At 43.1% G+C, this 15,115-nt stretch overlaps 2 protein-coding genes across 6 annotated transcripts in view; both read left to right on the forward strand.

Annotated features, from left to right (window-relative positions):
• The first annotated feature begins 7,722 nt into the window (after positions 1–7,722).
• CKS2 (CDC28 protein kinase regulatory subunit 2) lies at positions 7,723–10,425 on the forward strand. The gene is made up of 3 exons (XM_033085083.2): positions 7,723–7,978; positions 8,769–8,896; positions 10,021–10,425. Exons 1-3 carry the CDS (start codon positions 7,920–7,922, stop codon positions 10,071–10,073), a joined length of 240 nt encoding a protein of 79 aa, XP_032940974.1. The 5' UTR covers positions 7,723–7,919; the 3' UTR covers positions 10,074–10,425.
• An 817-nt stretch (positions 10,426–11,242) lies between these two features.
• Positions 11,243–15,115, forward strand: part of SECISBP2 (SECIS binding protein 2) — a 36,159-nt gene continuing 32,286 nt past the window's right edge. For 2 of the 5 annotated variants that reach the window (XM_033085405.2, XM_033085404.2), the window contains exons 1-3: positions 11,255–11,323; positions 12,417–12,562; positions 14,389–14,581. In XM_033085405.2, the coding sequence (XP_032941296.1) occupies positions 11,282–11,323; positions 12,417–12,562; positions 14,389–14,581 (381 nt within the window). In that variant the 5' untranslated portion in view covers positions 11,255–11,281. Of the gene's footprint in view, positions 11,324–12,416; positions 12,563–14,388; positions 14,582–15,115 lie in introns of those variants that run through there. The other 3 variants (XM_033085406.2, XM_033085407.2, XM_033085408.2) reach the window with 3 other exon arrangements.

Raw genomic sequence — 15,115 nt, forward strand, 5'->3', positions numbered from 1 at the left:
AAATGGGGAAACCCTGCTGTCTGACAGGAAGACATTTTACATTTTTCACAGTAAGGGAGTGGGAACTCTGGTCTTTTATGTTCATTTTATGACATTTAGATTCTTCTGCTTTCCAAACCTTTGTAAATGTTCCCACACTGTGACACAAGCACAAGAATTGCTATTCTTTGAGATTAAAATACAGGTGTTCCCTGCACATTATCTTCAAAAATTCTGTTATAATCCAGTCTTCTTCAAACGGGAGCAAACCAATTAATCCTGCCTTAACCAAAATCCACAAATATTGGCTTTGAAAGATAAGCTTGTAATTTACCATATGATCAGTGGGCCCTCCAGTGGCTATTTTAAACCTTAAATTGTAACAACAGTAACCATAAGAAAAAATATTTGTATGTATGTAGTTTATTCAGATTACATTTGATTTCATTTATATTCTGTCATCTTTTACCACTTTAACAAAACAACACTTAAGGCAGCCTTTATACTTGCAAACGGATGTATTTTCAGCTCACACTTTCTTTCACTTTTGTGTATGAAGAAAATCTGTAAGTGACACATTTTAAACATTTGAGTAACTTCACAGAAGTCAATGAGCAATATTTATGTAAGGGGAGTGGGAAATATCAATGCATTGGGTTCAAAATCAAAATCTTAGCCTATAATCCTGTAGGATAGATACGCTCTCTCTTGAAACTACAGACATCTAGGAAAATGAATAAACATTCACAGGCTCTTTCAATGTAAAACCCAGCATGTGGCAGATTTAACATAAATAACAAAGCACCTCTTCTCATAAAGGAACTTGTTCAGCCATGGAACTTTTTGCAATAAGATACTGTGGAAAGAAGACATTTGGCCCAAAGATGACCTGAAAATTCATGAAGCAAAAATCCATATGGGCAAAGAAATCCCTCATCAGAATCTGGACTAAACTGGGAATGTATCATCACAATACTTTTGCAACTCTTATGCTCTTCCATTACAGGAGGCAAACACTAGAGAAAGCTGGAATGATAAGTTTGGGTAAAAGGATCTTTTCTCAGGTCTAGAACTGACATATTCAAGTTTAAATAAAACCTTACTTAAAGTATTTAAGCACTGTATGAAAAATATGCAGTAACTGAAGAACTCTCCACTACAGACTTTTTTCCCTTGAGCCACTCTAAGACACTATCATGTCGCACAGCCTCTGGGAAAAATCTGAGCAGGACTGTGCCTCATTTGACAGAATCTTCTGTTTGATTCCCCAGTTATTACACGGTATCATCCTGAATGTGTTATATGAGCTTTGGTTGCTATGGAAATAATCTGCTAAATTCTGCATTATTGATTTTGTTTAACATGGGAATTGAATCATAGAATCATTAAGGTTGGAAAAGACCTTGAAGATCACTGAATCTGACCTTTGACAGGAGCTGATGTTGTCAGCTAAACCACAGAACTAAGTGCTATGTCCAGCTGTCTCTCTAACAGCTCCAGGATTGGTGACTTTACCACTTCCCTAGGCAGCCCATTCCAATGGCTCAATAACCCTTTCCATGAAGAAATTCTCACTGATGTCTATCCTAAACCTCACCTGGCACATTTTGAGCCTATGTCCTCTTGTCCTGTCACTGGTTGCCTGGGAGAACAGGCTGACCATGAGCAGGCTACAATCTCCTGTCAGGCAGTTCTAGAAAAGGGTAAGGCCTCCCCTGAGACTCCAGGCTAAACAATTCCAGCTCCTTCAGCTGCTCCTCACAGGACTTGTGCTCCAGACCCCTCATTAGCTCCACTGCCCTTCCCTGAACACACTCCAGCACCTCAACGTCCTTCTTGTATTGAGAGGCCCAGAACTGAACACACAATTGAAGGTGTGGCCTGGTCAGTGCCAAGTTCAGGGGGACAATCACTGCCCTGGTCACCATTTAGGAAAGGATGGTCCTGCTTTTCACCTCATCTCTTTTTATGACCAGGTGACCCACCTAGTGGATGAGGGACAGTCTGCGGATGCTATCTACTCGGACTTCAGCAAACCTTTGATATTGTCCTTTCCTTTCCTAAAGCCACACTGATGGCTTTAGGATGACCAATTGGATGACCAATTACCTGGTCACCCTCTGTGTGCTGTGTGATGGCACTCAAGATAATCTGTTTCATAACCTTCCCAGGTCTGTATTCCCTGGATCCTCTGCAGAAGGACATCAGACTGGCCAGCCTCCAGTTGTCTGGGACCTCCCTGGTTAACCAGCACAGGTGATAAATGATGGTGAGTGGCTTGGTGAGCTCTTCCTCCCTTCGCTCAGGACTCTTGGGTGAATCCCATCCAGTCCCACATACTTGCGATTGTCCAAGTGGCACAGCAGGTCCTTAACTACTTCCTCCTAGACTACATAGGGTCTGTTCTGCTCCCCATCCCTGTCTACCAGCTCAGGAAGCTGGCCTGAGGATAACTGGACGTTCTGTTAATAACTGAGGCAAAGATGGAATCAAGCAAGCCAGCATTTTCCTCATCCTTGGTGATGACAATTTTTCCCCAATAAATGATGAAGATTTTCCTTGGGTCTCTTCAATTTTAATCTATTTGTAAAAACAGTTTTTATTCTCTTTCACAGCACTGGCCAGAATGAGTTTAAGCTGAGCGTTTGCCTTCCTAATTTTCTCTCTACATCACCTAACAACATGGTTGTACTATCTCTGAGTTCCCTGCCCCATCTTCCATAAAATCTCTTTTATTCCATGAGTTCCAGTGAAAGTTTCTTCTTTAGTCAGGCGGCATTCTCTGCCAGCTCACCTTACTGAATATAAGAATTAAGTAAGACTGATTTTCTACTGACTCATGGTTTGTGGCTCCACAGCCTCAGAATGCATGTTTACCAAATCCTGAAAGGTATTTACCCCTAAAGCATTTATGCAAAGCTTTTTTTCCCATGTAGATTCTGTCTAATAAAGTGCAAGTTCAACTGTAACATCATTCCTCCTCTGAGTTCTTCTGCTCTATTTGTCTGCCTGTTATCAACTGCAATAATTTACCAGCATTTGTCTTAACTTTGAGCCAATAGGTTCAAAAGCTATCTGAGGATCAAAACCGATGAGAAGTACAATTGTGTATCCCTTGGTTCCATAAGAAACACCAAAAATATAAAACCAGAGATAACAGTTCATCAATATGTGCTATGAATATGATTCACATTCAAATTACTCAAAAGTTATTAACTGTGTATGTGATTATGACTCATGAAGACAGTACAAAAGGTTCCTTGACTCTGATCTTGCTGTTCTACTCAGAGAAATACATTCAAGCATCTGACATTAGTGTCTTATAAGGACATGTTTGAAAACTGAAGCACAGAAAAAGTACATTTAACTTATTTTTTTAATGTCTCACAGAACTAAACAGGAAAAGCTGCAGAGACTTTTAATCAGAGACTGCTATGCACAACACAGATGGGAAATTTTTCATCTCCCCCTTCTGACAAAAAGCACAGAAAATATTTTCATGTACCATAACTTACATCCTGAACTCTGTATATGCAATAGTTAAGGTGCACATGGACCCCTCATTGTAACAGTTTCTTCATAGCCCACATATCTCTGTGGATGGCCTCAGTCGCAAGCAAACAGGTTACACGGAAGATTTAAATCTGCTCCTGTCTAGATACACAAAATCATTCCCCACAATAATGTTCATAGTCCATCTTCAGTTCTGAAGAGCCTCTATGCTGACTACAGTCATGTCATTTACATACAGAGTGCAGCATACCAGTGCTCCATTTTATATGTGCTTGTGTTACAGCTACAGGAGACAGAGGGAAGCTCAAGAATATTCTCTTTGTATCTTGTGTTTCAACAACAATTTAATCACAGCTGCTGCCCTAATCAGACAGATCTCTGAGCTGGAGCTTACATTCCAGTTGTGCAGCTCACTCACATTTCTCCTAACAAACGTATACCCCTAAGACTATACAGAATATTTGTTAGCCTTTGCTATGGCAAACTTCTTTGATAAATGTTTTAATACATGCTTTCAACATGCTGAGGCAGAAGCGTATGAAAAAGCTTCTCAGCAGCTTTTCTTTTTAATAAATATGAGTATTTGTGGTCTCACTCACTTCTGACCTGGTTCAGAAGCTTTGGAGTGAGAATTCAATTCACGACTTGATAATCTTAATTCCAGAAACCAACTTATTTGGATATGAAAACATGTCAAAATTACAATTAAAAGGTCATTGCAGAGCAGTGGAGAGAAAAAAAAAATACTTTTGTTCTATACTCTGTATTTGCAAAAGTTTCAGTGGGAAGGCATAAACAACACAACCAGAGAAAGCAGGCCAAAGAAATCACTGATCAGAGACAGGATCAGCTTGACCTAAAACATTACTGCAAAAAGCATTTTTTTCTGAAATGTTCTAAGCCATTTAAATTATGTACTGGTAGGAAGGTCTAGCACAAAGCTGCCTTGACAAAGTTCAAGCATTTTTGTTCTCTCCACACTGTACAGAACAGTTTATTTCCTTCTTTGCAATGTAACTGACACAGCCTTTGTGAGTAACAGTATCCTCCAGCAGCTCTCTACCAGTGACCCCTCTGCCTCACAGTAAAGCAGGCTTACTGATATTAATAAGGAGTGTCCCATGTTTCGGTTTGTGCCTACTGCCTCTGGTCCTGTCACTGGGCACCACCACAATGAGCCTGGGTCTGGTCTTCTTTACATCCCACCTTCAGATTTTCACACACAGGTTTTCATCTTCAAAGCCCTTCACTGAACTCTCCCTAGGAGCTCCATCTTTCTCTTGCACTCAGGAGCCCAAAGCTGGGCTCCAGCAGAGGCCTCACATGTGCTGTATGGAGGGACATGATCACCTCCCTCAACTGATGCCTTGGATTTTAGCTTTTATAGTTTTTAGCTTCTCTGCTGCCTGGTGTGTGACTCTGAAACTTGGTATTAGTAAACAAGAGTAGAAACTTTGTACAGCTGTTAGTACAGTAATTTCACGACTATAAGGCGCACCAGATTATAAGGCACACTTCGGGTGCTGGAAAAATTTCAAAACTTTTTCAATATATAAGGTGCACCAGATTATAAGGCACACCTTTTTTTTGCAGTAAGCATCCGTGCACAACAAAGTAACCAATAAGAAACGGAATCGGGTGAGCCCTGCCGAGCCATGCGGCCCCGTGCGGCTCAGCTCATTGCTCGCACTTCCCGGTTGGCAAATTTCCGAACATTGTCCATATATAAGGTGCACTGGATTATAAGGCACACTTCTGGGTTCAGACCAAAATTTCAGGCAGTTAGAGAAAACAATCCCTTCCTAGATAGAGAATCAAGGACAACCAAAATGCATAAACAACAGCCAAGTGAAGGGTGCAAGCCAGGGAGCTGAGATTTCACGGCCTGGAGCTGGAATTGGACAATTAATTGAACTCAATATGTAGATGAACCAAAACTTATAAAAGTGTAAAAACTCGTGACCAGGATCCATCTTGAGTCCATCTTAGGTGTAGCCCCAGCCAGGCTCTTGTACTGCCCTAGGTGTATCTTTTTACAGCCTTTCAATAAATACCTATTTTATTATTTTAACTGTCTAGTCTCTGTTCCAGACCAGCCTCTCTAGGCATCACAACCTGCTGGTAACATTCATCCTACTGCAGCCCAGGGCACTGGTAGCCATCCTCACTGCAAGGACACAGTGCTGGGTCACATTCAGCTCAGTGATCATCAGCAATCCCAAGTCCTTTTCTGAAAAACACATCTGCAACTGCGGAGTTCCCACCATGTACTGGTGCCTGTGGTTGTTCCTCCATAGGTGCAAGGCCTTCCTCTTTCCCTTGTTCCACTTGTTACCCTCAACTGCATGAAGGTCCTCTCAGCCTACTTCTGCTGCTCCTTGACCTGGCTGCACAATCCTGAGGTTTCTCAGTTACTCCTCCCAGCTAGGTGTCATCTGCAAACTTGCCAAGGGTCCACTCTGCCCCACTGTGGAGGTAATTAATGAAGACATTAAAAAGGCTTAAGCCCAGTTTTGAGCCCTGGGACATACATCTATATATTGGTCTCCAACTAGACTTGTATCATGTGTCACCAATCTCTGGGCCTGGCCATTCACCTGAGGTCATTGCCTGCACACATAGTCCATACATCAACTGCTTCTCATTGAAGGTATTACCTGGAGCCAAAAGCTTTGCTGAAGTCTACGAGAACAATGAGAAAGGTTTACACACAGCATGACATAAAGATCAATTTTCTCTCATGTTCAGTATATATGAGGTAAGCAAAAAGCTTATAAAAGAAAACATGGAGAGGAAATGTATTTCATCCAATAGAACGCATCATGGTGGCTTAATCTTTATTCCCATTATTGCACAATGACCTTCCTAACAGAAATCATAGTGCACATTCTCCCTTGAGTATTTAAAAATCACAGTTGTGCTGCCTGAAACTAAGCTAAAAACTCCAAACCTCTCTATCTTGAATAACTCAACCAAAAATTTAGAAAACTTGCAGGTGGTTTCTACTTTTAGAATTATACTGGAATACAATGGAATTTCACACATTTAGCAACACCAGTTCCAAAACACTGACATCATTATGCCTATAAATGACCTGTGCTGAACAAGCTCTAATATGCAGTCAAATTAAGAGAAAAATATTACAGCTAGATTATGATAATCACTCATTTTAATGGTTGCATGGTGTGAGACTGGCTTAAACTTAATTAAGACAAGCTGCAGTGCCAGTAGAAACAATGCTGCTGAAGAAATCATACCTATTACCCATGCATGTGTATCAGCAGTCATGCATCACATGGCTTTGGTTGTTTTTTTCCTCCATCAGAACTGTTTTCAGACATATGCATTACATAACCACAGGCAGTACCCACGTTTCTGGCAGCACCAAGGAAGCAGAAATGAAAAGAAAGGAAGCCTCTGCAGAGGCCCAGCAAGGAGAGGAGAGAGGAGCACACCCAGGGGGCATGGAGCATGAGGGGAAATTTAAGGTTGACATTTAGAAACTCTTTACTGCAAGGGTGTGAAGCACTGAACAGGTTGCTCGGGCAGGCCGCGGATGCCGCATCCCGGGGCGTGTTCCAGGCCAGTTTGGATGGGGCTGAGCAACCTGAACCGGATGTGGTTGGAACTACATGTTTCAGGCCCCTTCCAACCACTCTATGGATCTATGACTCTGTGAAAACAACCGTGAGATCGCTTTTTGGCCACGTTCCCACCGCGCTTATCGCATCCCACAGGGCAGAAATAGCACGCTTATCTGCGCCACAGGACACCACGGGCTTACAGCAGCTACCCGGCAGCCAGGGGACAACACCATTTTAAAGTGAACATGACGCTTAGTTAAAAGGACGAAGGCATCACTCGCTCGCTGCCTTGAAAGCAGGAGGGCTTCCGGACACCGGGGACCGAACCGAGCCGGATCCCGTCAAGCCGGGCTGGGTCGGGCCGGGCCGACTCGAGCAGCCCAAAGCAGAGGCGGTGAGCGCCGCGCCGAGCCGCGCATGTGCGGGCTGGGCCCGGCCGCCCCGCCGTACGCTGGAAGGCCGGACGCACGCCCCGGCCGCCGCTGGCCACAAAGGGCCCGCCGGCCCCGCCTCCCCGCTGCGTGCCGCCGCGACCGCTCCGCCCCACCGCCACCGCCCGTTACGTAACGCACCCCCGCCCGCCGCGGCCGCCGGGGATTGGCTGGGAGCGGCGAGCGCGCGAGTCACGCGGAGGCGGGCTCGGGTGGGGCGCGGCGGCGCAGCACGCGATTGGCCGGCCCCGGCGAGAGCCAATGGGAGCCGAGCCGTCGGATTCAAACGGTGTGGGGCGCGGAAGGGGGCAGTTGGTGCGTGAGGCGTCCGTGAGGGGGCAACCGGACGCTGCTGACTGTGCCGCTGCTCTAGCCTGTGCCGCTTCTTCTAGCCTGTACTGCTGCCGCCGCCATGGCCCACAAGCAAATCTACTATTCCGATAAGTACTCTGACGAGCAGTACGAGTACCGGTAAGAAGCTGTAGGAGAGTGCGGAAGGGCCAGCTGGAGGGATTAGGAATAGCCGTTCCGTAGGAGGGCGGCTCGGCCAGGAGTCTCGGCCGAGCTGTGTGGGCCCCTCTGAGGGAATGAGGGGGCTCCGCCGGGGTAATGGAGCCAGAGAGCGCGCAAGAGCAGCGGGGAAGGGCTGCGCCGAGCCTTCCCGTGTGGGGGTTTCCGCGTGGGTTTGAGCTGGCGGGACGAAGGGGATAAGTGACCGAGTGCTGTAATCTGTTGGCTCAGATCGCTCGGTGGGCGGCCAGCGTAAGCCTGGGCACGGAGCGATGGCGGGGAGGCCGTACCCTCTGCGCTAACTCGAGGGAGGGCGTTGAGTCAGAGCCTGGGATGGGGCAGCGCCGGCCCCTGCCGACGGGGGACTGTTGTAGTTTTAACTCTTCTAGGCTTGCTTGAAAGCGGTGTTACAATTACTTTTAAAGTCCAAAGTTCCTATTTTTCAAGCTGATAGAGCAGCATGCTTCTCTGAGTGTACAGTCCATGGAGTCTGAAGCAGTTTGTATCTCTTCTAGAAGACCATTTGGGTCCCAGTATGCAGTCGCTTTACAGATGTAACGTTTAATAGTAGTAAATTACTTTAAACTGGATTCTGGGACAGGTTTCATAATCGAACTCATGCCAAGAGTTAGTACTCTTGTTTTCTTTATAGGGAAAGTGAGTATTCATAACTTGCCCTTCAGTGCAGATCTGTTCCAGTTTTCTAGTGTATAGCATTTTGAGTGTGTGTTTAATAATTTAACCTCTACAGACATGTGATGCTGCCACGAGAACTTTCAAAACAAGTGCCAAAATCTCATCTGATGTCTGAAGAAGAGTGGAGACGCCTTGGTGTTCAGCAGAGTCTTGGCTGGGTTCACTACATGATCCATGAGCCAGGTGAGCACATCTGAACAGAATTTAGACAAACCAAAAAGTCAAATAGCAACTGCCTTGTGCTCACCTCAAGTATGTGATGTGTAACTCTTACTGTGGAATCCATTTGGAATTCTGAATGTAACTGAATGTTACTCTCTCCTTGTTACTTTAATCCTTTGCCAACAAAAGCGACATACTCTTTATTTGCAGACTTCACATCCTGCTTCCGGACTTGCAAAACGCGAGTCTTGTCCTAGATGTGTATTGTTTAGCTGTAGACAAAAAATACCAGACTGGAAATTTTTCCTGCCTCTGCCGATAGAAACAAGCTTTTTATGAGCTCCTAAATAACATGAGTGTGCAATGACCGAATCAAAGTTAATTTAACAGCATATCTTTCAGTCATAAGGCTGATGCTCCTACTTTCTGTACAACAACTTAATAGCTGCTCATGTAGACAAGGTCCTGTATTAATATTATGAAAATTGTAGAGGATAGTTTCAACTCTAGCTGTGGAGCCTCCTGAAAAATCAGTATTTCAGTTAACAGGGTGTGAAGCCCTAACTAGGATGTTGGTATGATGGGAGCAGCTGTTTCAGGTAACTTAACCATTGACAAGCCTGACTAAAATGTAACAGGTGATTGACGAACTGCAGCAGCATCAAGTTCCAAGTTTCTGAAGAATTAGGTGAAGAAATTAGCACAGCTTTCCCTTACTTGGGTAGTGTTGATAGTGTAGACTTTCCTGGAGGCATTTAGAATTAAGAAGATTGATAATAAGGTAAGTTGAGTGTATTAGCCAAAGTGGATTTTGTTGGTGCTTGAGGTGCGTCTAAGTTACAAAATCATTGTTTATTAAATAGCTTAATGTACAGTGGCATTATAAAATACTCTATTTTCCCAATACTTCCCTCCTGTGAGGATTTTAAAATTATGATACTGCCAGCATTAGGTATAAAAATAAAAACTTGACTGTTGTAATAGTACTGCAAACTTGGTCTGTTAATATTACATGTGGGGCCATATTTAGACTTCTTATTTATTAATTTATTTGAAACTAAGCCTCAGCTACCATTTCAAGATTAAAGAAGTCTCTTTAATCAAGATTTGGACAAACTGACACTTATTCAATTTTCTTCCTGCAGAGCCACATATTCTGCTCTTCAGAAGACCTCTTCCAAAGGATGAGCAGAAATAAACCATCGCCTCTTGAATCTTCTGGAACTATGTATATGAGTGTATATATGTTGGTAGTATTCAGTGAATACTTTTAAATTTACAAGACATACATCCAAACCTGTGCATGAGCTGTATTATTCACAGCAACAAAGCTCAGTCAAATGCAATTCCAAGCAGGCTGCTATGATGTTCAAAGAGTGTTAATTGTGTTGATGTTTGTGTTGCATGTTCTGATTAGCTTATGGCTTGTTAGTGTTCTGTAACTTTTGCACTCATGTTTTCTGCTGTAGTGTAGTATGTTCAAATCCAATAGTTCAACTGTTTAGTATTAAGAAGGCCTAAGAAATAAACTGTTTTAATGTTCAATGAAACCTAAGTGTCTGGATTTGTAGTTTACTGGACAAAACAAACATTCGTTGTCTAACATTTTTTAAGAGCACATACTTAAAAATAATTTGGTGAACCTGGTATTACTTGGTATATACTTAGGGTTGAGTAGTACTCACTTATTTCAAAGAGCTTTTTAGGTTCCTTTGTTTAACTTTGCTGATAAAAGTTAATTTTTCCCTGGGGTTTTAGCCTGCTCTTCCTGTGTTGCATTGAAATTGTCACTGTGGCTTCTTGGGACACTGCAGTAGTAGCCATACAGACTTTTTTTTTTTTTCTTAAGACGGAGTTTCCATACATCAAGTAACTCTTAAAAGAGTAACAGTTTCATTTCAAAGGTAAATTGCATTACAGCTGTACACGGTTTGGAAGGCCAACAAAAGCAGGGTGGAAGTATGTGCTCTGCCTGTGTAATATGAGCTCTCATAGAGACAGACAAAGTAAGTAATCTGGAAAGTTTGGTGAGGAAAAGAACCGCTGTAGTCTCTCCACCAAAAGCTACCAGCGATGTCAGTCTCAAGTGCTGGTCTGTACCAGGCCTGGTTAGAGCAGGACTGTCCAAGTCTGAAGCAAGCACCTTTACTCTTACCAACCTCTGCTTCAGTCATGCTTTTCCTCAGAAGTGATCACCGGTGGTTGCCACTGCTGCATTCCGGCATTAATTCCCTGTCGTCCCTTCGCCTGTGGGACACGATGGGCCGCATCTGTCGGCAGGGCGCCTGACCGGGGCCGGGCAGAGCCGCGCGCATACGGCCGCGCGGGCGGGGCGGGGCCGCGGCGTCATCGTGGCGCGCCCTGCGCCGGGCCGGGCCGTGGTCGCGGGGCCGCGCCCCCCGCACCATGTCGGCCGAGAGGCGGCTGCACTCGGGCCGAGGCGGAGAGGTAAGGGCGGCCGCAGCACCTGCAGTTCCCTGCCCTCTTCCCGGCGAGGAGTCTCTCCCAGGAGCCGCCTAGGTCGGGAGCTGCTGGCGGATGCCTCGGGCCGCGGCCCGCGTGCCGCTCACCAGCTCGGGCCGAGCGCGCACCGGCTGTCCGTAGGCTTTCCCGGGCAGGGTGACTCCTGCCGCACCTTGGATCAGCCTTTAGTTCAGGACCGGGACAAGAGTCCTTCTGGAAGGTTTAAACCGGGGTGGGGGATCGCTCAGGTTGGAGCACATCGTGTCACTTCCCACCGCTTGGCATGGGGAACTCCAGGCATTAACTTCCAGTGAGCTCAAGTGTGGAAACCTTTTCTCATTCAGAGTGGAGGGTCTGCTGCCAGGGCAGGTGGACATGCTAGACGTTGTAAGGCTCAGAATGTAACCAATAGTAGTAGTGTTATGCACATGAACCTATCACCCGGTCAGGTTCGGGGTTCTCGGTGATCAGGCTGCGGTCACCGTTGTTCCTGTGTGTTTTGATGACATGGCAATAACGAGTACTTGGAGCCTCATTTCATTGTCCTTCCATATATACATACCCAGTTTAAGTCGATGGTGATTCAGAACAAATGGAAAACTCGTCTTAATAAATTTTTATTGTGCTGAACGCAAGAAGACCACAAAAAGTGTTCATTTCAGATAGACTGCCTTAAAATACAGATGTGTGCGAAGTCATTATTGTTACATAATTTCAGAGTGTGACTAAGAGTAGTGCTAGTGTATTTGTGAATTTTAATTTGTACTGTTCAAATATGAAGTAAGATTTCGTATATTTGCATTTACTGCATCTTGTTTTAAGCAGGCTTCTGTCCTTTACATAACACCTTTGTGTGTGTTTCATGATAAATGAGAGTATTAAGTGACTTTTCAGAGCAGTCAGATGTTTCTTCAAATTCCTTGGTTTTGTTTTTTGGTGAGCTTTGTTGCATTGCATGTTTTGTTAAAAGAGTAAACTAACACTTTGCAATGACAGTTAAGCTCATGAGACTGAGTGTTTTTCACTTAGTAACGTTAATCTCCAAATGCATGTAGCCAAAAAACGTTTTGTTTCTCAGGGCATCAAGTTGTCAGCAGAGGTCAAACCATTTGTTCCAAAGCATGCGGCGGTAACTGTGGCATGGTCAGAACCCTCAGAAGCATGTGTCTTTCCTAGGTACTTAACTACATGCTACCCATTTGTTCAGGAACCATCTTTGGATAAGTATGTATGTTTTCTGAATCTTACTTGTTGGGGGATTTCAACTTTCTGGTTTTGGATGTTGAGTACTCTTACAAAGTCAAGGTTTCAGTACATTACTAGTGCAATTTTAGAAATGCTTCTGCATTATCTTCGTGATTTAGTTTTTTACATTTATGTTCTCTGGGCTTATGCCAGGTACCTTTTCTTTTGCTACAAGGGCCCATATTGTTACAGACCATTAAAGATTTGGTGATCTGTAATGATTGACCTAGGTTTTTGTGTGTTTTGGAAGGAGCTGAATCTAGTCTGTGGATGACAGAATGGTTGTGTTGCAATCAGGCTGAGGTAGATGTAGTTGTACACAAGGAAAAAGATGAAACTTTCTTCAAGAAAGTTTCTCATCCTGTAAAATATGTAGTACATGAGACCTCTCCTGGATCTCCTCTCCACAACCTGTGCATCTCCAGAAAGGCAGTTTTGCTAAAAATGCTGCAGGTTTCTGAAAGTTTTGGGGTATTTCTGTTAGAGCACAGGAATGGTATTTGTGGTAGACTTATAGAAGAATTTTTTAACTCAGAGCAAACTAGACAAAAGCCTGCATCGTAGGATAGGAAATAATTGAGTCCTTTAAGAATCTAATGATGTTTACATAGTTGTTTCATTGCTTCTCAGGACCCTAAGCATTGGATTATACAATTACTGTAAAGTTATTGTTGTTTCTTTAAAAATTCAGAGCATTAGTGAGCATGATCATTGTAGGCCATGGTTTTATCCTATAGGAAATCTTAGTATTTTCAGCCTATTTTCATTTGTACTAGAAATTTAACATTGAGGTGAGTATGGCCTGTTCTGTGCATCAGAGAAACCCCATGGCATTAGCTTTAACATCAATTACTATTTAAGAAACCCCACCCCAGACAATAGTAGTCTTCTAATGAGTGTTTTGCCTTGTTGGGACTGAGGCATAGTTATATTTGAGTCTCATTTGGTGTATTTCTTCTTTGTGTGTAAAATGATCATGAGCATTGTTTTGACTACATTCTATCAGAGTTGCAACCGTAGTATGAAGTGTGTTATCAGAAGTCTCTAAAACTGATGGGAAAGTTTCTCTGCCATTATCTACACAAAATTCTGAGGTTGGCAGCTTCGTGGAGAACAGCTATAAAATCTGAGTGCAACTTTCTGAGAAGCTGAGAAATTTCTATTCTCCCTAATCAAATCCAGTCTCTATATAACTTTCTGGACAAAGTATAGAAGAAAATTGAAAGGGAATTTTTTAGCATACATTTGAAGGAAAGAGGCTTGCCCCAGACATGTTGCTCATAAATTGTGATGGTTATATGCAGGTCAGTTAATTATTATTTTATAATTCTACAGTATATTTCATACATGTCTTATACTCCATAAAATGTTATATTCCCACTTTGTTATTGTCATTTCAATATGGGTTTTAATGTTTGTTTTTTCACAGTCAAGTATGTGAAAAAAGCACACTGTGCTTTTGGTTTGTTTCACAAGAAAAAGCTTACTGAAAACAAGCATGGAGAATCTTAGTAACCTTAAACAGGCATGAGAACTATAACTGCAAAACAACCTAGCTTTGAAACTTGGAAATGGATAACATATGTGTTTTTACTACATGTTTTCTCAAAACAAAATTAATTGTTTTTAAAGAAGTCTGTCAGTGAGTAAATAATTGAAATAACATGGAATAGTTTTCTTTTGAAATAGAGCTTTCTTGTTAAACAAATTCTTTAGACAAGTACTGTATTTGTCTAGGCAACAGGTAGGTTCTGAAGACTTGCCCCAGGATGACTTTCATTTCTTTCTCAATATCCGTCACATAGTGTTCTGGGAGATCCTGCCTTCCGTGAATATTCCAGCTGCTCTTACTCACCTGGTGTTGTTGCAAATGGGTATCCAGTAGCTGGCTCACAGTATCAGTCTAACAACTCAACACACTCTAATGGTTCAGGAATAGTCAGTGAATCTCCTGAGCAAACATATCCAGTCAGAAAAGAAAGTAAGACTCTTTCAAAGGTGAGCAAATTTGTGTTTTTTTAAAAATTAATATTAAATTCTTACTTTAAGTCTCTTTATGAATGTTTGGTTCATACTTTCCAAGTGAATCATCACTCTTTCTTCTTGTAGTGATAATGAATGGCATTTAAAAAGGATAGTAGTGTAGGGTGCCCAGCTTCAGAATACAGAAAAGTTCATGGAATTCTACATGACAGATTAATACAATTTTTCAACCAGCATTTTTGGAAATATAAGGGGAAATTTTGTTTTTTTTTCCTCAGAAAGAAGCATCTAAGGTGCGGGGAGGGGTGGGTGGGGAAGACCATTAATTTGTGAGCTTTGCCTTCTTTTTTCACTCTTTGGGCTTGGAGGGAGGGGAGAAGGGGTTTTTTGGTTTTTTTAAGCCCAGTGGCAGCTTCCGTTAACTTAAGACAGACCTGGTGTCTGTGATCATCTGTTTGGCTGGTAAGTGCTAAGACCACTTCTGTTGTTGAAAAATTTCTAAGACTTGCTACAGGTTGAAGACAGTCCACAAGAAGAGAGGAACTTGTG

Source organism: Catharus ustulatus, chromosome Z, assembly GCF_009819885.2.
Source record: "Catharus ustulatus isolate bCatUst1 chromosome Z, bCatUst1.pri.v2, whole genome shotgun sequence".
Classification (NCBI taxonomy): domain Eukaryota; kingdom Metazoa; phylum Chordata; class Aves; order Passeriformes; family Turdidae; genus Catharus; species Catharus ustulatus.

Bases quoted from the DNA above. Each gene is read 5' to 3' on its own strand.
- CKS2 (XM_033085083.2), top strand. From the start codon at position 7,920: ATGGCCCACAAGCAAATCTACTATTCCGATAAGTACTCTGACGAGCAG. The intron at 7,979-8,768 runs GTAAGAAGCTGT...TAACCTCTACAG, and splicing joins GACGAGCAGTACGAGTACCG to ACATGTGATGCTGCCACGAG. The intron at 8,897-10,020 runs GTGAGCACATCT...TTCTTCCTGCAG, and splicing joins CTACATGATCCATGAGCCAG to AGCCACATATTCTGCTCTTC.